This window comes from Zootermopsis nevadensis, unplaced genomic scaffold (assembly GCF_977971745.1).
Source record: "Zootermopsis nevadensis isolate Lab colony 2312 unplaced genomic scaffold, Znev_1.0 Znev_ptg000024l, whole genome shotgun sequence".
Classification (NCBI taxonomy): Eukaryota; Metazoa; Arthropoda; class Insecta; order Blattodea; family Termopsidae; genus Zootermopsis; species Zootermopsis nevadensis.
The window spans coordinates 5,177,232-5,205,085 of NW_028259156.1; the positions used below are offsets into that span (position 1 = coordinate 5,177,232).

At 38.5% G+C, this 27,854-nt stretch overlaps 1 protein-coding gene across 4 annotated transcripts in view; it reads right to left on the reverse strand.

Annotated features, from left to right (window-relative positions):
- Positions 1 to 27,854, reverse strand: part of Cad99C (cadherin 99C) — a 141,149-nt gene that overhangs the window by 21,838 nt on the left and 91,457 nt on the right. For 3 of the 4 annotated variants that reach the window (XM_087354822.1, XM_087354821.1, XM_087354823.1), the window contains exons 4-6: positions 26,049 to 26,227; positions 22,557 to 22,679; positions 7,156 to 7,419 (exon numbers count right to left, since the gene is read on the reverse strand). In XM_087354822.1, the coding sequence (XP_087210948.1) occupies positions 7,156 to 7,419; positions 22,557 to 22,679; positions 26,049 to 26,227 (566 nt within the window). Of the gene's footprint in view, positions 1 to 4,469; positions 5,227 to 7,155; positions 7,420 to 22,556; positions 22,680 to 26,048; positions 26,228 to 27,854 lie in introns of those variants that run through there. The other variant, XM_022071932.2, reaches the window with a different exon arrangement.

Below are 27,854 nucleotides of genomic sequence, written 5' to 3' on the forward strand. Positions count from 1 at the left end.
TAAACAAGTTATGGGCCATTGGGCCCGTATTTCAAAACAGAACTACGTGCCGAAAGTGAAAAGTTTGTAGTATTGATTAATGTAAACAAGTTGAAGGTGAGAGCAATTACGTCTTCTCAGGTGATCACTGCGTGAACATGGAGTAAGCTACCAACGTTTCGGAGCCTGGTTTTCCCCTCGATCATCAACGGTAAAAGTAAAGTAAAGTTTGTCCCACTATACGCCATGTAGGCGCTTGGGGGGAGTGGAGGTATAGCTCCTCTCTTCCTTGACCTCGGCACTAGATGGGGGTGAGTGGTCAGCATCACGCCCCGGCCGGCTTTACCTCCAGGAAAGGACCCCGATACCCATTGTAGAGGAGGCTGGGTGGGCCCCAGAGCCGGTCTGGACGCAGAGGCTAGAGGAAAAAAAAAATCCTCGGCCCCCCGGTCGTCCAGCCCGTAGCCAGTCACTATACTGAATGAGCTACGCCGGCTCATCCATCATCCTGGGCTGATGCTTTAAATATTACATGCAGGCGGTAAGATCTTCTAAAACCTTTGTAATCGCCTACAAAACTACACGACGACATATCCACAAGATTATAATCCAAATTCTCGCAGCTGTGAAAACCTCAAATCTCATATTCATTAACAGTAATCTGTGTCTTCGTGTCTTCCGAGGAAACAAACGAAATGTAAGCAGACACTAGATACAAAAATCTGTCAACAGGAAAATGATAACAAATCGTGGCGAATGCAATGAAATTGCAGAATATGTTTGAAAACAGAGACATGTTTTAGGTTAGGCTTGTTTCTTGAAAGTTGAAACTTTTCACAAGGCTAGCAAATAACCTTCAAATTCCGTAGTGTACCGGGACTAGTTATTTCGAAAACAAACGTTTTATTTATAAGAAACAGTCATAACTTGTTCAAGTCTAGGTTCTGGCAGTGTTCATTGCAAGGCCATAGCTGGTGTAAAATCAGAAAAACAATATGGCTGGCTGTCTTCTGCGTTGTAGCGCCCAGTAGTCCACTAGATTTTTACCAACGTTTCAGAGGCCCTGTTGTCTCTATCAGCAGGGCGACAGGGCGATGAGTGGCTGTTTTCTGAGTTGTAGCGTCGTGTAGTCTGGTAGAAGTTTACAAACGTTTCAGAAGTCCCTCCTGCCTCCATCATCAGGACGATGAGTGATACTGAAACTTTGGTCAACTTCTACACGGCGCTACAACCCAGAAGACAACCATCTTCAGACTCACCGCCGTGAGAACCTCAAATTCTGCAAGGTAGAGACATACTGTGAAATATATATTACTATACGTTTAGGCTAGGATTTACGTAACAAGAAATGCTATAGTTTGTTACTGACTTTAAAACAATAGCTTACTGTAAAAATATAAAAAAAATCGGAACAATACAAACTTCAAAAGAATACTTCAGCGGCAACCCTATAGAATGTTATCCCGGATACTACCGGTTCGATACCACCCACAATAAAATGTTTCTTGTTTTATTAATTTCCTTTACCTGAGTATCGAACACAACTTAATTATTCAGTTGCTCTATAATCCTTGATGAATGTTGACCTCCTCACACATGGGAAGTTTCTCACGCTACTTAGACACCCTGAGACAAATGAGATATTAATGTGTCACGCCTAAGAATATTTTGTAAAATACGTTATCTTTAATCTTGAACAAACATTCTACTCCACTCATTAAAAGAAATTAAACCGTCCTATTCTACGGAACACGCTCAGCAAGGCAAGATTAATTCCCTGCCTTTCAAAGAACCCGAAAGTTAATTATAGTATTCATAATAATTCACACAATTAATTAATCAACAAATTTTGTAAAATATTGAGATGTGTAAACATAAAGATTTTTGTTGTTGTTGTTTTGTTTCATTGTGTTAAAAACTAAGTAGCTTGCTCTTCTCCCGAGCGCTTCTGATCGTATTTTGCCTTTTATTCGTAGTTTGAACTTTTTCCGTCTATGAAGTAAAATAGTTGCACAATACCACGTGTGAACTCTTTCTTCGAAACCTAAAATTGTTGTAAAACAGGTCGACGTACAAGTGACATGTTACTTTATTACTCAAATTACAAATTAGTCTCGTTTAGACCGGGCTTATCAAACTTAGGGTCATTTAAAAATAAGTGACATTTCCAGGGGCCATCGAATGGGTGAGGAAAATAATAAAGTTCCACTTTAATTCTGAGCTTAAAAAAAATCTTCTATTCTCTCACAACCACACAAACAAATTACTGAAATATATTTAAACTTTATTCCCCTGAAATAAATACAACCAGGTGACACGCATAAGAAACTTAACATTTATTAAAAGTGGGCCAATTGGAGCCTCACATCGCACATAATTGGGCCACATAGAACATTCGAGAGGGCCAGAAGTTTTGACACGCCTGGTCTAGATCTATGCAATCACGTTATAACCATAAATACATATTAGACCTATATATTATCCTGTGACGTGTCTGTCCCTTGAGATTTTCCGACCAGAATATTATATAACTTCCTCATGTCCTCCATGAATACTACATCAATTCCATACCCATCCCGATTTTTTTTCAATTTCTGTAACAATATATCGCGAAGGGAAAAAATTATCGAAGTTCTACAGAATGTCGCGGCTGAGTGGTTAGTATTTCGCATTCTGAGAGGAGTGCCAGAGCTAAATCATGGCTCGGAGATTGCATATTTTGCCGCCTGACAGTCTTCGTTATTTTCCTCAGTCCCTCCAGGTAAATACCGGTCAATCAGGTCACAGTTACTCCACATCATTTCCAATTCATTATTAATCCCATCATTCAACGCTGTATGAAGCATCTGTGACATTAACAGCGTCTCTGATTAAACTATAAACAAGTCTAAATAAAAATGAGGTTAGGTTAGCTTATTTTCTGCGTTCATCTGTCGCCTCCTTTCCACTCATTGTTCCACGGCAATACGAAATGTGTGCGATTTTCCTGACCTGACCTCGTGTCACTTTCTTTGTAATCTTATCATCAGGGGAAGTGAACATCGTAAACTGCATCTTGTCGGTCAGAATAATCGGTTGCATTAGGGTTGTGCTACAGCGAACTGTTTCGAAGAGACATAATTGTTATTTCAAGGTGAGTACCAGCTGCCTCAAGATAGTTTTCTACCGTGATTACTCACGTCACGTTTAAAAGGAAGAGAAAACACAGTTTTGTAAGCATAAAACACTTGGTATATACAGGATGATCCAAAAGTAACAAAACCCGAACCAAAAGTCGCGCAGAAGAGCATGGAAAAGTAAGTGTTGGCAACACTGTACTGTTGGCCGTTTGTTGTGCAGGCATTATGACCTTGAGACATCTGCTAGGTCTCACTAGTTGAGTAATGGCATTCGAAAGTATAAGATAAGTTTTTCACAAGCAAGGCGAGTATTGATTGTGGAAAATTATTTTACTACGAATTCGTACACAGAATGTCAACAATCGTTTGTGCGTAGTTTTCCAAAATAGCGCGTGCCGAATAAATCAGCAATATGTCGAATTGTTCACCGTTTTCGTGAAACAGGCAGCGTAAGTGACAAGAAGCGATATGGACGGCCATCAAGTCTGAGTACAGTGTTGCCAATACTTACTTTTCCATGCTCTTCTGCGCGACTTTTGGTTCGGGTTTTGCGACTTTTGGTTCGGGTTTTGCGACTTTTGGCTCGGGTTTTGCGACTTTTGGTTCGGGTTTTGCGACTTTTGGCTCAGGTTTTGCGACTTTTGGCTCGGGTTTTGCGACTTTTGGCTCAGGTTTTGCGACTTTTGGTTCGGGTTTTGCGACTTTTGGTTCGGGTTTTGCGACTTTTGGCTCGGGTTTTGCGACTTTTGGTTCGGGTTGCGCAACTTTTGGATCACACTGTACCAGTATATGCCGTCAGTGATGACGTTCTTGGGTAAAACATTCGGGCTATGAGAATTTACATGTATCTTAGCAGGAAATTACTATTTTACATCACCTTCAGCGATATTAATGCCACATGAGTCACCAGTTTTAACTGCTGTTGACTGCTTCCTACTACTACATACGAAAGTTGGCCGTTGAACAAAATGGAGACAGAATGTTTCGTCGCTACATTATTTTATATAAAATGATACTTTTCTTTGGACTCCAAGCAATGTGAACTTACACGTTAAAATAAATAATTTAACTGAATTAATATTTCTATATGCACGTGTAAAACGAAACACTTATTTAATGGTTAATGTGGGTTCATATCTCTGTGGAGGACTGATAATTTATTACCGAGGAAATTACAGTGCAGCAGCTATTTTTGAAATATATTTTGTTTTTTTTAATACGTATTACATGCATTATACAGATTTTGTGTGAGCTATTATTTGTTAATATGCGCATCATTTTAAATTGTTTGTAGAAGGCGCTTGACTATGTTGAGGAATGGAAAGTTTTTCTGATGACAGTTAAAATTAGTCCTTGTTTACTGTAACTTACATCACCCTCAGCTGAGATAGGTACTGCTCCGAAGAAGTTGCTGAGAAGAATGACCATATACATAATCGGAGTCTCCATCTTACAGTCTGCTTCTCTATGTACAGCACCGTACATAAGTCGTCTCACATTTCACGTGAGAAGTGCCACTTCAGCAATTTAAGATAAGATCTCACAACTGGTGGGTTTTTCGTGTTTAATTTGTGTGAGATTCCTAAACACCAGAAGTCTTTGGCGACTTCCAAGTCTTTGTTCACGTATTATAAATTACATGTGCGACCAATATTGTACATATTTAGAGGTTAGTAACTGCACTGTACGAACTCTCATATAATCACCACATATTCCTCGAAATAACACCTTGAAAAATAAACACTTGTCCACACACGTCACAATTTGCTCATATGCTCGAGTTCACAGATGAAACACGTCTTCCGAACTACTCTGTTCTGATCCCCTACTCCTGATTTTGCGCACAGGCAATGCAAAACACTGCTAATGAAAGTGTTGAACTTGGAATTGGTCATTCGTGTATCCTGTCACCAACCACTGAGCCCCAATTCGGTTCGCTGAGCCATCACCAACGTATGTACCGACTATTACAAGTCACGTGACTTACCTACGTGTTTACCTGTACAAATACTTGTTGTTTAATTGCGGGTTTATGCTTCAGTCGAGCCGATACACATACTTCGCCGAGGCCTACTGGCGTGACGTCAGGCCAAGGACATTCTCGGGGTTTTTTTTCCTGATTATTTGTGACATGTGAGTTTGTTAGTGTGTTCGATGCGTGACATGAATCCTTCACACTCGAAAGTCTGTCTGTCCACGAGGTGTCTGGTGGAACATCGTCTATATAACTACTTGTGTCAATCACTCTGATTGGTCACACATGAACAGTAACACAGATAAATAAAGAAGTGTCCGGGTTTTGAAGAATACATATTTGGTATCATAACAAAACTGGGTATTACAGATAACATAACATGGGAAACATGTCAAGGTTTGTTGTACTAAGAAGTGGAACACTATGGCGCTGTTTGCTAATACAGGCAACTCTCGGTTTACGAACGTTCGCTATAACGAACGTCACAATTCATTCAAAAGTTCTTAAAGTCGCCAATAGATAGAGTTCCTTATAAAACGAGGTGTCAAACGTATAGCGAACATAATTGTAAGATTTAAATAAATAAACTTTTAAAAAATTTATTTATTATAATAATTATAAAAAATTATTATATTATAATTATATACTGAATTGTTCTTGGTTAATAAAACTAATCTAGCCGGTATAAAAACTTTGGTTTGCATGCCACGCCGCGTAGAATCTTTTCTCGTGGGAAATAAATCGGTGATTCCCCCTATTATAATATAATAAGATCATCACTTTCTTTGCCTATGTTATCTTAGACGGTCAAGTGTAGTTCTGCATTTGGTGACTTAAAAAATATTTTTACGAACGTTCGCTATAACGAACGTCACAATTCATTCAAAAGTTCTTAAAGTCGCCAATAGATAGAGTTCCTTATAAAACGAGGTGTCAAACGTATAGCGAACATAATTGTAAGATTTAAATAAATAAACTTTTAAAAAATTTATTTATTATAATAATTATAAAAAATTATTATATTATAATTATATACTGAATTGTTCTTGGTTAATAAAACTAATCTAGCCGGTATAAAAACTTTGGTTTGCATGCCACGCCGCGTAGAATGTTTTCTCGTGGGAAATAAATCGGTGATTCCCCCTATTATAATATAATAAGATCATCACTTTCTTTGCCTATGTTATCTTAGACGGTCAAGTGTAGTTCTGCATTTGGTGACTTAAAAAATATTTTTAAAAATTTATGCCGTCAAGGATCCAAAGCGAGATACACATAACGAACAAAAACGTATAACGAACAACGTCTTGGAACGGAAATGGTTCGTAAACCGAGAGTTGCCTGTACACATTTCCCTTGCAGTCAACACTCCCCCCACCCCCACCCCAAATTTTCAGATTTTGCTGATCGGCGTCGCAACAGCAAACGCACCGGTGATAGTCGAAAGGAAAGGGTGTAGTGCTGCTTCCCGCAACACACCGAAGCAACGATAAAACCGTAAAAAAATATCTTTGACAAGTGATAAAGCACATCCCAACAGTAGACTTCATTTGCATCACCAGACAAAATTAGAACCACCTTCACTCATGAACATATGATATGGATGACAACAGATATTTTAATAAATTTTTACGAAACGTAATTTACAGTAATGTGACGTCCAAGAGATCTCGACAGATTATCGGCATCAGTGGCACGTAAAACTGATTCAGAATCTAAAACAATGGCGGGTTGTGGTTTATTTAACGACGTTGTCAGTAGCGCGGGTTATTACAGAAAATTTTCGGGGCATAGGGTGATTAATAAATACTAAATTGGAAAGTGTGTGGAAATAGACGTTCGTGGCGTAATTTAAAGTACCAATTAACGCGGCATTTGATGCTGATACTGAGGAAAACCACGACAAACATCACCGGGTAAACATTTGAACTAGGGTTCTACCGAATACGAAGTAAGAGTGCTAACCACTATCCTGCGACGTTTGGTGACATGTTATGGATTGGTGGTGATGAACCTTCAGGTTCTTGTGTCGTGTTGATTCTTAGCAGTACCGACATATTTGTGTGAAGAAGTAATTCTTACCGAGGCTACGATGGTGACCAAGTAGCGCTGTGTTCGCTCGAAATCAAGACTCCTGTTGACGGTCACCTGACCCTGGTGTGGCAGATTGATCGAGAAGTATCCGACGCCGTCTGCAACGTTGATCCGGTTTCGTCCCACGCCATCATCAGTGCCCAGCCCTTTGCCGTCACCAGGCACAATAAAGTACTCCACCAGTCCGTTCACGCCTGCATCAACATCCTCTGCGTGAACGCCCTGGAAGATGGTGGTTCCCACGGGCGTCAGCTGCGAACAAACACAAGAAACTGCTGAAGAAATTTCACTCCTTTCTTTAACAGGTCCAGCAATCAGTCTGTAAAAATATAATTATATGCAGACTGAAGAATGTGACAGAAATAGATTTTTACCCTTTTGGGACCAATGACATCAACTGCATTTGAATCTCCATCGAAAATCTTTTCGACTAATCGCTTGTAAACTAACAGGCGTAATACATACGAGGTGCGATCGGAAAGTTTCAAGACTGTGTCAATAGAGGGCGAACCGGATGTAGTACGAGCTTCTGCCTTTAGGGGATGCGGCCTACATTCATAGTGAATCAGTGTGCCAGCCGGCATCATCGAATTAGCATTTGTTTCTTAGTTACGGGCGTTTTGGTAGTGCATTACACCGACCCTCCTGCGATTTCGGAATGGCGTGTGCATCAAATTTTGCCAAAGACTCGCCAAAACGGCTACGGAAACCTATGAAATGCTAAACCAAGCATTTGGGGAGTCCGCAAACTTTTGTGTGGCATTCACGTTTTAAAAATGGCCGAACCTCTGTCGATGATGACGAGCGTTCTGGACGACCATCTTCGAGCACAACGCCCGAAAATGTTACGAAGATTCGGCAGGCCATTCACGAAGATCGACGTCGTACCATCAACGACTTGTGCGACATTGTTGGGATAGGCTATGGGACCTGTCAGCTGATTCTAAAGGAAGAACTCCACATGCGACGCCAAGGCTCCTGTCTGAGGACCAGAAGCAGAATCGACTTCTCGTTTGTCAGGAGCAAAAAGATCTTGCAAGAACCGACCCCAACTTCCTTTCTAAGCTCCGTGTGACTTCTTCCTCTTCCCAAAGATGAAAATTCAGCTAAAGGGAAGGAGATTTGAGACGATAGAAGAGATTCAGGCAGAATCGCAGATGGTGCTTGACAGGCTGACAAAGAAAGATTTCCAGGGATGCTTCCAGGCTTGGCAGCGGCGCTTGGATCGTTGTGTTCACTCCCAGGGGAACTACTTCGAGGGTGATGGATGAATTTAATACCTGAGATAAGTGTACGGGTTTTTATACGCGCAGTCTTGAAACCTTTCGATCGCACCTCGTATTTAATATTACATAAATTTTTCACTAATGTTGTATCGAAATTTATAATAGTAAAAAACATAGATGTTTTATGTACTGAGGTGACCGGTTCCCATTTTTGTGTTTGTATTTCGATCAACTGATTAATATAAAACCGGTTACATACTACGAGTAGTGTTAAAAACAGTTATGTTTCTGTAACGCTGTTAAAAATCTATGCAAATATTTGATTACGAGTTCATTCACCATAATTCCACATAGAATTCGTTGTAACATACAAACAAAATGATTCTATCATTTGGAACCTCACTTTTGTTATAAAATGCAGATGTTCAGCGAGTCTGTATACAAAGTCATGTTAGTTGTCTTTCATTCAAATTTGAACAAGTCACCAAATCATCGGCTAGTACAGACTAAATTAATGAGAGTGCGATTGCAAAGCATGTATACCCTACATTACGACAGTGAGTTTAAAAACGTGACGCGTTTGGACGTGACCCGGTCGTGAATATAAGATAGGATACAAACGCGGCCTGGGCAAAATAAGGTGTTCCTCTATGCACTGTGACAATCACACCTCAAATCACGACACGCTTACTCACTCACTCTCTGCACGACGATGATTCAACAGGGCTAAACCGACTTCACTTTCCGTCACGTCATTCTTACATCTGTTGAAATCGGATTTCTTATTCATGCGTTACTAATTTGGTTACAGCACCTTTAAATTTAGTGCTACGACAGTTAAGGTGGTTACAAAAAGAACTACAGGATGTAGGAAGAAAGGAAGTATATTTATATATTTATTGTGTATTAGAATTTTGGTTTCCCCCCCTCAAATCGAGATACACCAAGCTAACGAACAAAAGTTTTTTGTCTGTCCCCCAGAAGTAAACGTATATCTGATAATAATTAAGATGACATATTTATAAATCCTGCCACCGTGGTCTAGCGGTTAGAACGCTGGCCTTGTAATCCTGGGGTCTCGGGTTCGATTCCCGGCGGTGCCCGAATTTATAACTTGTGTTGGGCAAGGCCGTGGTCTAGGCAACACGGATTTTTCCTCCGTGGCATCCCAACAATTACTCCATTCACACACAGAAGAAGGCAATGGCAAACCACTTCTGGATCATCTGCCAAGAACGTATATGAACATGTCCCAGTCCGAGAAAAGGATGGAAGGTTCTGTTCATATGGACCTGTCGTCAGACAGAACACTAAATAATAATAATAATAATTTATAAATGTGTATTGGAATTCTAAGTTAATTAAAATTTCCCACACCAAATTTTACTGATCAAAAACATTATACTTTATTTCTATATACCCACTGCAGGTTATATCTTTGATTCATCATGTTTCGGACCGGTGATACGGAATGCGCGCTGGTTCGAATCTCGGGGGAAAAGAAATTTTCTCATGAGCTTTCGACCGGTGTATGGGACCGGTGACAACCCAGCATCGTGAGGAAATTGGGGAGCTATGATGGGTAGCGTAATCCGGTCAGGAAAGCTAGCAATGGCTGGGGGTTCGTCGTTCTGACCACAAGTCACCCTATATCTGGTTAGATGATCGTTCACCTCTGCTTAGGCATGTGAACGTGAGGCCAGCAGTCAAGATAGTCGGCTTTGGCTCTCTGGAGCTGTTACGCCACGGATTATTATAAGAGGTAAGCAAAGACGGGGAATTTTTGACCAAATTATCTATTGTTAAGCTTCTCGATAAGGCCTCTGATCCATGATGCAGTTGAGTTTAGTTTTCGTCAAGGATCGACATGACCACGTCCAGGGAGGATGGACATTCAACTCGGGTCTTTAACACGACGTAAAACGAACTGTGACGAATATTTCATTCAACTTGACTTCTCAAGCGAATCTGAAACTTCTGACATTACACCTTGCCAGACGAGTCTCCAACAGAAATTCGATGTAGAGACTGTAATTTTTTTTTCAAATTTAAACGAAACAGGAAATATTATTAAGTTTAAAATCTTCCGCGTTAGGTCATATTTAGCCAATAACAGATCTACAATTACATTTCCCGTTAATTTATAGCTTACAAACAATTGTACACAGAACAAAATATTTCAAATCACATAATTTATGGCGGGCTCTTGTAAACACGGTAATGAACAATTTTGTTCTATAAAGAGCCTATAATTTCTTGAGTAGTTAAGCGAATTTTACATTCTGAAGACTGTGCTCCATGGAGACTTAGTTTTGCAACAGAGGAGAAACGGGACAGACCAATTGCTAAGTAGAACTGATCATGTTTCGATACTCATATAGGGTTTTTCCCATCACCTGAGGACCACCCATCCTGCTGTATCGGGGCATCTTTCACGACAGCTGAGAGGTCTGAGAGCGAAGTCGCCCACTCTTCCAAGGGCGAAGACTTAAAGGCTAGGAGGAACTTCATGACCGCGCATCTATACGTCTGCATGGGACAGTGCATTGCAGTCTCTGGGTTATAGCTCTGTCTGTGACGTGGGTGGCTGGGGAACGTTCCATGTCCATTTCCAGGCTAGACAAAAGTCTGTCTGTTAACATAACAGCATTTGATAATTTGATTATTTCGTCAAATCTAGCTTGCATTCGTAATTTATTGTTCAGAGGTTGTATTGTTCAAAAATTTTAGGTTATCGTATGAACTTCTATGATCAAAATCTCGAGTCAGTAATAATTAGGACTACTCATTTACAGTTGTTATACACTCATATGAACTACAAGCAGTGTCCTCGAGGTACTTTTAGTATGTTAACCTAACCACCGCAGCGCTGCAAACACATCTGATTTACTGACGACAATATGTCTGTCTCCTTGTCATTTGCATAACTCCCTACACAACGGTAGGTGGAGTTGCTGGGCTGGTTTGTTGTATGACTGGTCTCTTGTTAAATAACTGTTATTAATATTATATTTGTCAAGGAAAAATAAAATTACCCAGAAAGCTGCAGACGAATTGGCCGTGGTTCCTATCTCGGATCGGAAGGTAGTTATCGTTAGTGTTAGATTTAGTGGGTTTACTTAACACCCCTTTTGAAATTGTTGGCATCGTGACTGAAAATAAATTGGTAACTTACATTTCATAATTTATAACAATCTTCCCATTCTAAGTTACCCTATCTTCGTAGTTAAACATAATTTAAATGTTACTAATATTTTACAGGACCGTATGAAACATCAGAACATAAACAGTCAGTTCCAAATAAAGATCGTATTTTAATCAGCCGATTAAATCCAACATAATATTGGTACAGTAACAAAAATGCATTCATTTACTTCCTTAGCTACATGCATAAGAATAGATTGTATCCAGAAAACCGAATCTGATACTAACCAAATGCAAGAAGATGCCTGACGTATCAATTAACATTCTTGGAAAAGACAACAGATTTTACCAAAACTTTCTTGGTTCTATCACTTGTAAACAATTAATTCAATATCCGTAAAAATCCCACAAACCTTTAGCATTAAATTCGCGGTGTCACCAATGACTATAGGCCTTCTAACGTAAGATAAGATTCTCGATTATTCTTCTTTGACAATTTTACTATCTTCAGATTTGTTGTAGAAGGAAGAGACGTAGACACCTTAATGGGTGATCGAGTCATGTATAAATTGCCTTGTTACTATCGTTTTAGATGATCATACTGCCTCTATCATCAGAGTTGAAGACTCTGAAACGTCACACAGTGCGAGGAGCCAAAAGCAGATTTAAAAACTGTCAAAATGTTTGTTAACTGCTTCAAAACATTTCATGTACGCGTCGAGGTAATCAAATTGAATAGACTCTCTGTCGGGATAGATCTCACACAAAACACAGCAGTGTTGAGGCAGTTAAATTACACGATCTTGAATTTCTGACTGCGATTTCTTTTTCCCACTCAGAAATGGAGAGCGGATATATCGTCAAGGACGAGCATAATCTTACGTCACCATTAGGAGTGTCTTGGCCCTCGCTATTCGTCACAATCGATTATTTTATGTATTGTAGGTGTCGTAAATGTGCTTGTGTGTGACCAAGACTTTTCTCGGGACGAACCGGTTTACTGCATAATTATAAGACACCTGCTAAAATAAATTTTCACCTAAGTTGCTTTTACCTAAATTAGAAGTTTGAGCTTTGCGGGCCGTGTTGATTAAAAGCAGTTTGAGACCACGATTTTTTTTGTGATGTTCAAGAGTGTACATTAACATCGATATTCTAGACGAGACTTAAGCCACAGACCAAGTGAGGAGAAGGAAATAATTAAAATTCTGCGTGCTGTATCGTCCTTGATTAAAAATTCGTTGCACTTAAGTTACAATGGAGGTAATACTTGTATGTCAAAGCAGTGAACAATTGTGAATTATGAAATTAGTTGAATAAAATTTTCCTTGGATATTATCTATCGTCTAGTAAATATAAAACGTAAAACGACGTTTCGGAGATGGGACTCTATCTCCGTCTTCAGGTTCCTACACAGTTGGGCCCACTAGATAGAGCTAATCCCTATCTCCGAAGACGGAGATAGAGTCCCATCTCCGAAACGTCGTTTTACGTTTTATATTTATACTAGACGATGGATAATATCCAAGAAATTTTTTTATTCAATTGACTCTTCACCATCGTCAAGAAGTTTTAGATTTGATGAAATTAGTTGCTTGACATTACCATTAGAAGCTGTAATTAACATGTAAAATCTCTGCTAAGGCGTGAAATATGTTTAGAAATATCGAGATGGGCGTGTTATCCCGGAAGTTCTTGAAACAAACTATTATAATATCACAGTTCGTCTTTATTCCAATGTATTCACTGGATAACAGAATAAAATAAACACGTATGTACCGTTAATCTCTATTGTCTTTATTTTTCTCTATATTATTCGGCCCCTCCCATCTGGATACGCATTCCACAAGAATATGAAATGTTTTTTTCTAGACCTAACTAACCAGCCATTTTTTATTACCGCTGTCATCTCATAATGTGTTCCTTACTTTATCTTCTTCCGCTCCTTATTTCATGTTCTTACGGACTTTTTTCTTCAGATATGTGTTTAACCTCATAATGGGGCGATGTTTTGCTCTCAGGATTTTCCAAACTATTTTCCCAATAATTTAGCACGTCTTCAAATAACTGGAAAAAAAAATTTCTCTCGCGACTTTAGTTTTCTCGTGTTGTACTGATCCACTTTCGTAAAAACAGAGTATGAAGGAGAAAATGCCAATTCATTCTCACTATTGTCAGTAAATACGTGACTGTAAACCCCAAAAGCCATGATGTTCCGTACTAATGTTCGTATTGATAGACTGATCAGTGTGTTACGTGATAATGGAGTTGTTTTTTTAAATTTATGGAGCATCAGTCACGTGGTTCAATAATCTTAATTATAAGAAGCGAATTCCGCATCTTAAAAAATAAATACAAAAAAGTCTGGAATCATGTGTCGACACGACTTAATAAAACTTCTAAAATTGTGGCTATTCGTTTAAATATTTATAAATAAAATTATTTATTTAAGAGTCGATTAAGTGTAACAGGGCTATTAAAATGGGATATATGCTTCCCACAGCCACGGTGGTCTAGCGGTTAGAACGCTGGCCTTGTAATCCTGGGGTCTCTCGGGTTCGATTCCCGGCGGTGCCCGAATTTATAACTTGTGTTGGGTAAGGCCGTGGTCTAGGCAACACGGAGTTTTCCTCCGTGGCATCCCAACAATTACTCCATTCACACACAGAAGAAGGCAATGGCAAACCACTTCTGGGTCATCTGCCAAGAACGTATATGAACAGGTCCCAGTCCGAGAAAAGGAGGGAAGGATCCTGTTCATATGGACCTGTCGTCAGACAGAACACTAAATAAAATAAAAAATATAAATATGCTTCCCAACGAACGTAATATATGAAATATGCAAAGAACGAATGTTCAGCACCGAGTAGACATGTCACAGATTTAGGAATATGAAGTATACCAGCCAGGGACAAAATTTGCAGAGAGGAGGTTTTCTTCAAAATAATATAAAAAAAATGTTAACATTCTGGGACTTAATAAAATAGGAGTGTTTCCATTCATTATTTACTAGATATTTCAATGAGACGGTATCTAAAGATCAGCTTCTTGCCACGGGTAATTCCGTGATGCAGTCTGACGAGATAACCAGAGTGCAAGACGTGCCACTCCCGCAAGAAACACGGGCGTAAAATCACGGTGTGGAATTGTGCGCATCCTCCCAGCACATCTACCGGTTCTGTACTCGAACTCTTAAAGAAAAATCCGCCCATCGCGTGCTTACAAAGGACACAGTCACCAGTGAGGGATCAAGAACTCTCCAGCTGTCTTTTTTACATTCGGGAATATTACCGAGTAATACCTATGCTTACGATCTGCTTCAAATTTTAAGGTTTTTGGCTGCTGACAATAAGATGTTTTGTCCACATTTAAATATGATACCCAGCCACGGTGGTCTAGCGGTTAGAGCGCTGGCCTTGTAATCCTGGGGTCTCGGGTTCGATTCCCGGCGGTGCCCGAATTTATAACTTGTGTTGGGCAAGGCCGTGGTCTAGGCAACACGGAGTTTTCCTCCGTGGCATCCCAACAATTACTCCATTCACACACAGAAGACGGCAATGGCAAACCACTTCTGGATCATCTGCCAAGAACGTATATGAACAGGTCCCAGTCCGAGAAAAGGATGGAAGGATCCTGTTCATATGGACCTGTCGTCAGACAGAACACTAAATAAATATAAAATATAATAAACCCAGAAAAAGTATAACAAAATATGTTCTTGAAGTCCCAATTCTAATACAAGGGCAATAAACAAGTTATCTATTGAATCTGTTCGTTCAGTGACCACCATTCGTGATCGTGGTTTATGGCTATAGGTTTATTATTTCCTACTCATTGATCTGATTGGCTTAGACAGCCGATCTGAGCAGCAGTATTTCAGAATGTGTGGGCATAATGACGTTAAACATGTTTCCCAAGTGGTTTAATATCGACATAGTCTCTTGTTTGTCTGTTCGTTGATTCGAAGGGTTTTAAACCATCATTACTAGGTACAAAGCACATTCAGAATAATGAGTCAGAGTGATTGACAAGATGTTATAAACTACCAATTGAAAAGCAGGCCTATCTAATGATCTGGCCGAGGTCTATTCTCAAGTACCATTGCGGCATTGTCCAGAATGTACCAGAAAAAGCCTGAGTATTACTGGTATCTCGTCCAAGGAGTCCTACTGAATGTCTATAGATCAAGCCAACGAAAAGTTGGGACCTGCAGTGCTAAGGCACTTGAAGAACGGGTCGTTCCCAGTATCCCAGTATTACTGGTATTCAACCAGAGATTTGAAAAGGGCCCTGTTTAGTTCCACTGAGAACAGTCCTGCTGGAGACGACAGATACTCATGATTTTACGGAAAGTGAATATTCACTGCAGTGTTCACAAAAGCCCGCATCTGGGCCCTATCTTGTACCACACGAATTTAATCCACACCCTCTTATAATATTTCTTTAGAGTCTATTTAATATTATTCTGATATCTATGCTTACGTCTTTTAATAATGAATTCTTACCTTAAGATCTTTAGATTAAAATTTTGCTTATCTTATTCAAAACTCAACATTCCGAACACATTACTGTTCTGCCAAAAAGTTCGATCGCTTTCATGTTCGTTGATAAATATGACGATAACAACTATATTCATACGAAGAGGCCCGGAAACGATCTGAAGCGGCAAATCCTTTCAGCCCCCCGTATTATTGTTGGGGGCACCCCACTGTGATTCCTGTGAGGACCCTTTCTCTGCTGACAATAAAGTGCCTAACTCATACCCCTGAGCCCAGCCAAGTGCAGGAACTGAGGTGAAGCCATAGTTAGGGGACGAACGAAGTTGTGGTAAAGAGTTGGCCCGGGGGTTCTACATTAGTAAAATACTGACTGGCTCCTAAAATCTTAAGTACTGTTTCCCAAATGCCACTCTAACCCCAGACAAATTCCTCATGGACTGGCCGTCATAAAGTTGAAAATACAGTCTGAGATGAGATGATAAAGCAGAATACCATTATTTGGGAAGTAACTGGAGCTGTGAAAACAAAACACAGGTACGTGTAACGAAGCGGGAAGTGATAAATTTGTCTCTGGTTCGCCATAAAGACAAGATGGAGGAATAACTATCACCATATACAGAAGAGTGGCCAGCTTCACGAAGTTTTCAGTTAAATTATTTTATTTTCCGATCACGCAAATTAATTTAAATTTAGTTTGAAACTTGATTTTTATTAGTTGTTGTAACAGTAACCATGGCGACACTGGTTTTAATAAACAATACGCGAAAACACAATATAATATGATAATGTGTTTAAGAATGTATGGCATTTGCCTTGAAACTGTATGTGTTGATTTATTTCAGACAGAACTGTATAAACGCGCTGAATTGGAAAGCTGTGAAATGTAAGAGATTGTTTTTGTTTTCGATAAATGCGTGAGAATGCCACAACCATGACTGTCCAGAACACAGACAGACAGTGAAAGTACATTTCAGGAGAACAGAAATGACAGGAAAGTAAACTAAAGATTGAAACGATGATAGGGAAAAGTGTTACGGCTACAGACGAAAATGTTGAAATGTTGGATTGTGCTGATGCTGAGAAAACGGGACAAAGAATTCTGCTGCCAAAATCGACAAATATGATCCGCCCAATTGGCCAGATTTACTAAACAGTGGAAACGCAGATTCAGATTTTACGAAGAATGACGACTTCTAAAAGTTGTCTAGTGACTTTTAAAAAAGGGGAGATTGACATCAAGTGGCTATTCTACTCTGAAAGACATCGTGTTGCATCTTTCTGCCCCTGCAATATCTACTGATCAAAAATACCAAATATTGGTACAGCACGGCGTTGACCCCATGAGAGTTGATCTTACAGTCTCGAGTGGGGTTCAAATCAAGTTTTCAAGTGATGCAGTATTTCCGTTTTAATTTGCCCTGCTTTGATTACTGGTTTATTATATTCGTTTTATCATTATGTTATTTAATTACCATAATATCACGCGGTCTGAGGCGTGGGCCTTGTGCCGCTCGGTCGCAGGGACCTTGGGTTCGAATCCCACTCAAGCCATGGATGTTTGTCCGCGTTTTTCTATGTTGTGGTGTCCTGTGTATGGGTAGAGGTCCTGCGACGGGCTGATCACTCATCCAAGGACTCCTACCGAATGTCTATAGATCAAAGCCAACGAAAAGTTGGGACCCGCAGTGCTCAGGCACTTGAAGAACGGGTCGTTCCCAGTATTCCCCAGTAATATGACACCCATTATCTAATTTTAAAAGAAACTCTTTCCCCTGTATTTCGCGAATTTTGAGACACTTCAAGTTCTCTTTTATAGTCATTTATATCAAAGTTTTAACAACACTGTCGCGTTTTCTGGTTCCGTTAATAATCATGATAGAACTTTATGAACGCAAATTGTCGAAATGTTTTTAATGCTAAAGATCTTTATAGTATCATTCTTATAGACAACACGAATAAATAAAAAAATCATTCAATCATTTTATGGGGGGGGGGGCAATACGATATGTGGGCCCAAAGATGTTTATTTGCATTATCTCTGTCCCCTTGCGGATGTCTGGTTCAACGGATTAACGCTGATGTACATTCAGCGCAAGACTGTAAGTTCGTGTCACAAAGTAAATGACATGTGGGTTCGAATTCCGAAAAGTACTGATATCCGGGCTTAAATATCGCACAAAGGAAATGGATAAAAAAATGATGACAATTTTGTGCCGTAAAAAATATTTTGTAATGGCTACAGCCACGTATCATAAAAATAATGTCACGAAAACCGGATCTATAAAACAGTTACTTGTCATATTACAGAACAATAATAAAGTTGTTGTCATTGGATTTGTTAACTATAATACGAGGGTCGCTCATTAAGTAATGCCCCACATTTTTTTCCTCAGAACGTATTTATTCAAGATGGCTCAAATTTAGTGACAATATAAATCAATGTTTCCTTTACACATACTATTTTTCCACATAGTCCCCATCAACTTGTACGGTTTTACGCCAGTGTGGAACAAGTGCATGCATGCCTTGCTGGTACCAGCTCTTGTCCTGTGCACGTAGCCATGTCCTCACTGCTTGAATCACGCTCTCGTCATCTTCAAATCTTGTTCCGCGGATAGCATCTTTAAGTGGCCCAAAGAGATGGAGTCGGAGGGTGGATGGGGCAGCACCGTTCAACCAAATTTGGTGATTTCTTCCCGGGTTCTCGGACTTGTGTAAGGGCGTGCATTGTCATGCAGGAGCAAAATTTCTGCTGGATGCTTGTGAGGCCGAACTCGTCGGAAACGCTTCTTGAGGGTTTCCAGGGTCATAATGTACGCGTCTGAATTGATGGTCGCACCTCTTGGCATCACATCCACAAGAATGACCCCATCACTGTCCCAAAAGACAGTCATCATGACCTTTCCGGCGGAGGGAGTTGTCTTGAATTTCTTCTTTCTCTGTGATTGAGGATGATGCCACTCCATTGACTGCCTTTTTGTCTCTGGCTCAAAGTGGTGTATCCAGGTTTCTTCACCTGTAATGATCCGGGACAGAAAGATCTCTCCCTCAGCATCAAAACGCTCCAACAATTCAGAAGAAATCGTTTTCCTTTGAATCCTGTGGTCTGCTGTGAGACTTCGTGGAACCCATCTTGCGCACACCTTCGAATATGCAAGAGCCCGGATAATTGCAATTACACTTCCATTGCTGACTGAAAGCTGTTGGGCCAATTGTCGAGTTCTGATGCGCCGATCCTCACGAATAATGGCATCCGCGCGGTTCAACATGTCTGGAGTGGTGGCTGTGGCAGGACGCCCAGAGCGCGGCAGATCACGGAGCTCGGTTTCTTCACTTCCTGAAGCTTTAACTCTCTTAGCCCAGCGACCAACGGTGCTCCTATCGACTGCACAGCTTCCATACACAGCACACAAACGTTTATGAATGTTCACCACAGTTTCTTTTTCAGCAAAAAAGAATTCAATTACAGCTCGTTGCTTGTAACGAGAGTCGTTCAAAGACGCCATTTTAACAGTTCACTACAGCTCCGCTATCGGTTTGAATCATTTGAAACTCCGTACACGAACGCGGGAAACATCAAATCTCAAGCATGTAAAAGTGCACTTTTCTATCTTCATTATTGGCTGAGAAAAAAAATGTGGGGCATTACTTAATGAGCGACCCTCGTATATTATGGGGAGTGGGAGAGTTTACGAGATTTAAAATGCTATAAATTATCTAAATTGTTACTCATGCTAATATTATCGGCAAATATTTATGTAGTACGCTTTTGTATAGCAAATTAAATCAGTTGTTACCGATAGTTTATATCAGCCTTCACATCGCATAACACTTTGTGCCCATGATAATCAATAACAATCTGGGCTAATTAAAAACAAAGAATGGTAAGAAATATAAATTAAGAGTCAATGCCAACTGCTATATAAAAATGAAAATTTTTTCTCTTTGTGAAAATCGTCGTTCCAACTAAGGCAACAAAAAACTCCCATTTTATTTTCCATGATAAATTTATCCTGAAATTCACTAACTGTATAGTTTTAATTAGAGACCAATTACAGGTCTGCTCTTTCGTAACATTGTCATCTGCCCGTTGTTTCACTAGCTACGAAGAAATGACGTCATCTTCTTATGAATCTTCTATCTCTAGACATTGTTTCTCAATCGAGGGTCCGTAAGCTGTGCTTAAGAAGTTTACGAGTTGAGTAGATTCTATTTTCTTCCTTTGATTCTGCATTGCTATAAGTTTGAAGCTTTTTATCACATGTTTACTTCCACATTGGAGTAAAAACTGACAAAAACTATGCCTTATATTTACATTTTAATTAATCTATATTATGTTTAATTACAATGTATGAAATTTGGATAGGGGAGGGGGGAGATTGAGGAACAGTTTTCCAGACATTCATACAATGAAGCTCCATTTCATACAATGTGCCATTTTGTTTTGTACGATGAGCCATTCTATGAGAAAATTTATAAAGTTACGTTTGAGTTGTGTTTGTTATGTCTGACCGATGAGGACAGAATTTAGAATCGTCAGACAACTTTTAGGCAAGATCACAGTAAATCTCATAAGTAGTGTCTTAGATAACGTATTCGGACGGAAAGACAAAGCATCCTTCTTACGTTTTATATTTCATGTAATTCGTGCGAAGAACTTACACGTACTTAAATATTAATGGTAGAGAATGAAGCAGTGAATTTCATAGTCGTGATATGCCAGGGATACAGCGACGCGTTGTATACAATTCATATGGTTTGCAGATACTGATATTTTGAAATATTTGAAATGAGTTTAAATTAACAATATTTTTATTACTAGACGCAGAAAACACATTACGAACACCAACTTGGTAATTTATATAATAATTAATTGTTTATAACAAAATAGAACAAGATATCGCCTAACGCGGAGAGTGGGGTGATATTCCTGAAAAGCAATGCGGTTGGCAAGACCAAGAATCTTATCAAATCTCATATGACCTGCCCTGGGAGTGAAGCTGAACCTCAAAGAGGAAACTTCTAATGCAATAAATACAGTGGTATACTTCAATTTCTGCTCTCATTGGGTAATATCAGCTACGTTCAAGACTGTAAAATGTCACGGAATTGAAGTCAAAACGAAGTTCAGTCTATTAATCGGACATTACATTTTTATACTTATACAATTTTTTTATGAGAATTTTGGGTCTATTATTTTAATATGTTTACATGAATGTTTTTAACTCATGGAATCAAACAGTATGTAACAGATTAAGTGACGACTAAAGTTGGACATTTGATTGACAAATTTAAATTGTCTTTTTGAATTGTATAGCCATCTGTTTATCGTGTAATTGACAATTTTGATTCACATTGTTATTTCGATTCTACGTATATCATTTATTGTTCGTGCTCAAATAATGTTTAACCATACGCATTCGAGGATAAAACTTTCTGAAACTCGGTTACTCCCTTCACGATGAGAAGAGAGAAAAAGCCATCTGACTTCAGTTAAGTCCATTAGATACAGTTCAGACCAGTACAAACGCCGCGGTGTTTTCTAGACTGTCACAGGGGCATTTATAAATGCGTGTATAAAACTCGTTTTATTTCGTAGGAGAATACGTGACAGGAAACGTGAAGTTTGAAATAAGTTAGCGTTTTTTTTGTGAACATAACTCGATGACATACAAACACACTCTGTGTAATGTATACTGTATAGTAATGCAGTCTCTTCAGGAGTGATTCATTTATTTAGAGGGAAAAGTAAGTTAATACACAATAACGCGACATAATAATTTAGCTATCAGATATAGTTAAAGCAAATTAAGAAATAATATTTTGAAAAAAAATGTGAAATTCAAACAAGCCCAAATATCAGTGAACAGAGGCTGAAGATATTGATTTGAAACATAATCGCGTAAGTAGTACTTATTATTATTATTCTGTTACAAGGAATTGGGTTACTAATTCATGTTCCGAGGATAAGTAAACTGGTTCTTCCATCTTGATATCGGATGACCTATTTTTCTCTTTTCTTAGGCTTGTAGAAATATACTTGTCATGTATAGTAACCCAGAGGTCATTTTATCAACATGTTCATGCTTTTGTTGTTGTGTAAATTCCGCTGTGCTTTTTATCTTTAATTGTTCCTACAGCTTCTCACTTTTAATTATACGGTAATGGCAAAACTCGTTTTCGGCAAAAAAATAAAATAAAATAAACAAACCACAGGAGTACCAAAATTTTACGAACTGTAAGATTGGGGATTTACCAGTGGATATTAAGATCCGTTGAAGGTTCAGTATATGGGGATGCAAGAGGGACGTCTCGGTAACATCAAAGACAAGAATTGTTGATCACAGAATTCATTATCATTTCGTACCTTGTACGAACATAAACGAAACGTACAGTTGAGTTTATTTGCGAGGGCTGACTCGGTCGGAAGAGTCGAACGTCCTCCGACCGACCCAAAACGCATGAGTTCGCCCGCCTCTTGTCTGCGCTGTCAAAGAAACTATTCGTATCCATCGCTTACCTCAGAAACTGTCGTCTCGTATGGAGTATTCTGGAAGTTAGGAGAGTTGTCGTTGATGTCAGACACTCTTACTATAACGGGAATAGACCTCTTCTTATTGGTAGACTTCACCGTGCACGTAAGCTGAAACAGAGTAACGTGCTAATTGCTTAAGGATATAATTACTTCGTACAGACAGAATGTAACAGCGGAGTGAACTCACTTGCAGATGAAACTGTATGAAAACATGCCACATCTTCAATTACACAACCTTCCATTTTCTAAAAGATTCTTTATTGCGTATAGTTTCGTGGCGAAGAGATATGTCGTGTTAACACAGACATTTTCATCGTTTAAACTTTAAGGTAAATACGGAAAAATGTTCACCAGAGCACATTTTTTAAACAGCACTTCATTCAATTTAACCTTAAAAATGAAACTCCTAGTTGTGTATTTTATAATGAAGTATTTTTAAAGTAAAATTACAACATTAAACTGTTTGGGGTCTGAACCAGAAAGGGCCCAAATAGCTATAACTTACATAAATAAATACACTAAAACAGTGGTATTCAACCTGGGGTACACGTACCCCTGGGGGTACGAGAAGACATCTTAGGGGGTACGTGAAATTTAAAAAAATATATATATATATTTATTTTATGATAAACACTGAATAATCAGTAATGTAATTTATTTTAGATGTAGATTATATACTATGTATAACTTGAATTATACACCAATAACTTTGGGGGTACAAATTTGTAAAGAAATTATATCTGGGGGTACACGAACAAAAAAGGTTGAATACCACTGCACTAAAACACCTAATATTTTACCATATATTTCAGATCATAACTCAGGTTCTTTGAAAACCCACAGACCAACTTCAAAACCCTGCTTCAGGGTCGTGCCTTGAACATTTAAATTGTTTATCATCGTGCTGATGGGTGGTCAACACACAAAAGTGACTCATCTGCACACTGCAGACTGCGATATATTCGTTTTACCAAAGACATTTCCGGTGGTAAAGCCAGAACCTGTACGCAAGAAGAAAAAGCTTTATCATGTAGACTTATTTGTATGCTATCGTGTCGGCTGAACAGGATCCATTTGCCTCAGAGTAAGGCAATGTTTCATTTTTAATTATCCGTTTTCCTTAACGTCGCTTTTCTAAGTACACAAATCTGAACTTCGCATATTAAACAACAAAATTATTGTTTCTTAGCAAATGGTTTGAAAAATGTACACATACGTTAATTACCCAGAATTTTGAAACTTTCCTTAATATTTTTCTCCTTCTGAGCCGATAGGCCTAATGTAAAATGCCTCGTTATAAATTACACCGACAAAACCAAATTTATTAATAGGACATATTTCGTAATAGCGTATCCTACCCAGATGCTGAATTTGGTATTATTGGTTGTAACGCCATGTGGCCTTGCAGGAAGACACTAACGTGTCTGTGGTGCATACTGCCTCCATCTTCAGGGCTGAAGCCCTCCGCAGGGAGTTACAACACAAAAAGACCATCAATATACTGGTATCCTATTGTGCAAAAGTGGTCCAAGTGTGGGATCAGTGCAAAGATGGATTTTCTACATCATCCTTTATTTAAATGATGATATAAAACTTAATTTATTGCGAAAAATATGTTATGGTTTAAATGAATATATTTCTTTCACTGATAAACCGGAATGCAAATATCACAGGGTCATAATTTTTAAAACCTACTTTTGAGTTTCTTGTTTTTTATGAGTCGATATTGGAGTCGTATCGAAAAACATTTTAGCGTTTATCGGTGAGTTATGCATTTCCTGCCAGGAGCAGGGAAGTGACAATTGCGATGTATAATTATAAGTTTTTGTGCTCGATCTGTTCACCTGGTGTTGTGAAAATGATTAAACAAGATGTATCTGCAGCACGCAAGGTATGTAAGTTTATGCATAGAATATGGCTGTAGAACCTCGTGGAAATAAGTAATTTGTGCGAAAAAAGTTTATGTTATTACAACATACTGACAGAAATAATGAGAAACCTGGTTGTGAGAAGTGACGTGGGATCCATCTTATTCAAAACGGCGGATTCTATGACAAATTTAGTGACGAAGGTACTTAAATTTTGAGTTCATACAACAACACGAAATTTATTGAACTGTTTACGAAAAATTAACTGCCCAATATGCACAACAAGTGATTGGGAAGATTACTAACGTCAAATTATCTTAGTACCGTTTAAGACTTCACTAGCAACTATATGAAAGAAATTAACTGTAAATGTAATTAAATTACAACTTGAGACCAAATGAATTATACAATTTTCTATAATATTTCTATTAATGGTAGTTAAAGTAACCAACTTAACAGATCATAACTTAATTAATTAATTCAATGTTCATGCTTCTATAAGTGTAAGGGACTTGCATTCCAGTGTTACAGACACTCAAGAAGAAATTAGATAGTCCTATTAAGAATTTAAAAACATATTTAAAGAATTTATCTTCCGTTATATTTAAAACTCCTATCAGTAACCAAATGGACTAGGTATCTTGCCAGTGAAACATATGTAGTATACAGTAAATGTTCCTAGATGGCGGACACCGTAGTGACAGACTGACAGTTAACTGTTGATTGGGTTGCATACCACCAGGGTCAATGGAATGTTTTTTTTTGCGTCATTACATTCCTATCCTCAGAGCATAATGAAAGAAGATGCTATCAAATAAAAAATTCCGATGCATTTTAAACAATGTTTTGCGTCTTAAAGCTTGGCCACATTAGTCTCAGTGCTTCTTACAATATAAAGCCTTCACAGTTATAATTATACGGTAGCTAGGGACAATACTTTTTCTTTCTGTATTCTGAGTTAAATTTCGTAAATTCACAATAACGTTGCAACATTCATATTAATAGTTTTATCCAGAGGTTTCTACAGATAACATACAGTATATGGCAGAAAGAAAAGATAATTAATACTTGCAAGACTCCGCCTGTCAATTGGTGTGTCATTAAGAAACATCAACGCACGTCTTTCTTTAGTGACAAGACAAAAAACACCTTACATCTCAGGAATGTTGTTTGTTAGTTTGTAATAGCATTTGACTAGGTAAATTAACTGGTAGGCGTAATGTAATGACTTTATAAATCTTTCATTAGTCATGACAGTTCCCATGTCCATCCTATGCTAACAGTGAATGATTCAGCGAGAGTGAAAGCTTTGAGGTGTGTTCAAATAAAACTCATATGGAAATTGTTCCGGGCGAAAAAGTAGATGCCATTAGAAATAGTCCCTATGGGCGATGAGACTGACATCCCATTCACGCCCTAGCTGATGGACCCGCTCCACAAAGAATTCTTTGGTAATTGCTCTAACCAATAAACCACCACCAATCAATTTCTATCAGATTACACGACGCAACACCCCAGAAGGAAATCATCTATCACACTCGTCGCCATGAGAACCTGAAATATCAGTTCAGAGCTCCTTAAGAGTCCAGTCAATGTTTTCTGCACTCACCTGGAAAACGATATGGGACAGATTGTCCTCGTCTCGGTCCAATGGTTCCAGCAGTTGCAGCTTCTTGCCGTTGAGAATAAACACGGGCTTGTCTCTGGGAAACACCAGATCCAGAATTACATCTTTGAAGGGGTCGCCCACTATAGGTAACTCTGCAGGACTTGTGCTCTGACTGACCTCTGCAACACAGATATGTGCTACATATACCCACACCTTTATTTAGTGACGCGTACGCAATACAACAGAATGTGTAACCATTCAAACTGTCCTAATCTAAAAGCAAAAAGCAGTTTATAGGGGATTTGGAGTGAATTATACATAGATAAGGACCATAGGTTTCTTAAAGAGGATTTGGCTTTTTTACAAGTGTCACTTTAGGTTTTATTATTATTATTTAGTGTTCTGTCTGATGACAGGTCCATTGTTCTGCCCAAAAAGAGTTTGCCAGTTTTCCCTATTCACAGCTTCTCGTTTTAACTCCTGAAACTTCATCTTCTTTCCTTGTTTGAGATCGTCCACTTTAGGTTAAACCCTAAAAAAGGATGTGCCATGTTCTTCTGGAATACTCTATTAAAACCAGAAAACTACAGAGTAACCTAGAAAATCAAAATCTAAATAGGAGTTCCAAAGTTTTTGTCCAAAATTTTATACTGTAATGTTTAGGTTTTAGGTTGTTTAATGCCATTACAGGGGTTTGTTTTATGTAGGGAGTGAGCTGAATTCAGCTCGCTTATGATTTAAAATTGGGTACAGGGCAATGTATTTTCTTGTTCCGTGAGAGAGGTGAAATATTTCTTGGTCAGATAGCCAGGCCCCCTTGTGCACAAAAAAAGAAATATTACAATAAAAACATAAAAGAGATTTGAGATAAAGAAAAATTAATGAGAAACAGGTGATCATAAGAAAACAGTGAACCAACGTAGAAATCAAACGAACCGGCTCTACTTGGAAAATGTTTCTTAAAAACGTGGAGCCTGATTTCTTGGTGTTGTATGCTTACATTCATATTTTTTCACCGCCATGGCTGATAGAAGTGAACTTATTTTCTTCGAACCAAATATGTTTGAAATCAGACCCAATCATTTATCTCCCAACGGCCGTACATCCAGAATTTCCTCATTACTGGTAAGAGAATAAAAATGTACAGCGTTCTTAAAACTGCTAATCACTTACACAAAGATCCGTTCTTAGGGCTGGGAGCACTAGACGGCTTCCCGTTGAAGGATATTCGATTTGAGGCCGAAGCTCGTTTGAATGATATTTAAGGATCCAGTCCGTACCTCTAAGAAAGCACAACTCTTCATCATTAGAAAAATCAATTGATTCAAGGAAATAATTGCTGTTTGTTACGAGAATCATATGAAGCATGTAAGTACACCGTGTGGACTACATACAGAGTTATTAATTATTAAAACAGGTGTTACAGTAACCACCAAGAATGAAAAGGTTAAAGTAGTATATTAATTTCATTGTAGTCCTAGAACACAGGTGGGATTACACTTTTTCTTTTTTGAATTTCGCTAATCTTAAGGCACTCATACATCGACGGCTATGCTTGCATATGTTTAATTAATGACCACTGAAGATTAAAAAATCAGAAGTTAAATTTATGCAAAAGATTAATATTTTTAATACTGGTAAATAATTTAATTATAAGTCAATGCGTTTTAATATGGCTATTTCTTCGTGTTAGAACTCATTTAGTCCAACCTCAGTAAAACAGTTTATTATTCAAGCCATAAGCTCATAATAAAATTCTGGATAACTTCTGGATATCTGTCTAATCTAACAATTCAAATCATTCAA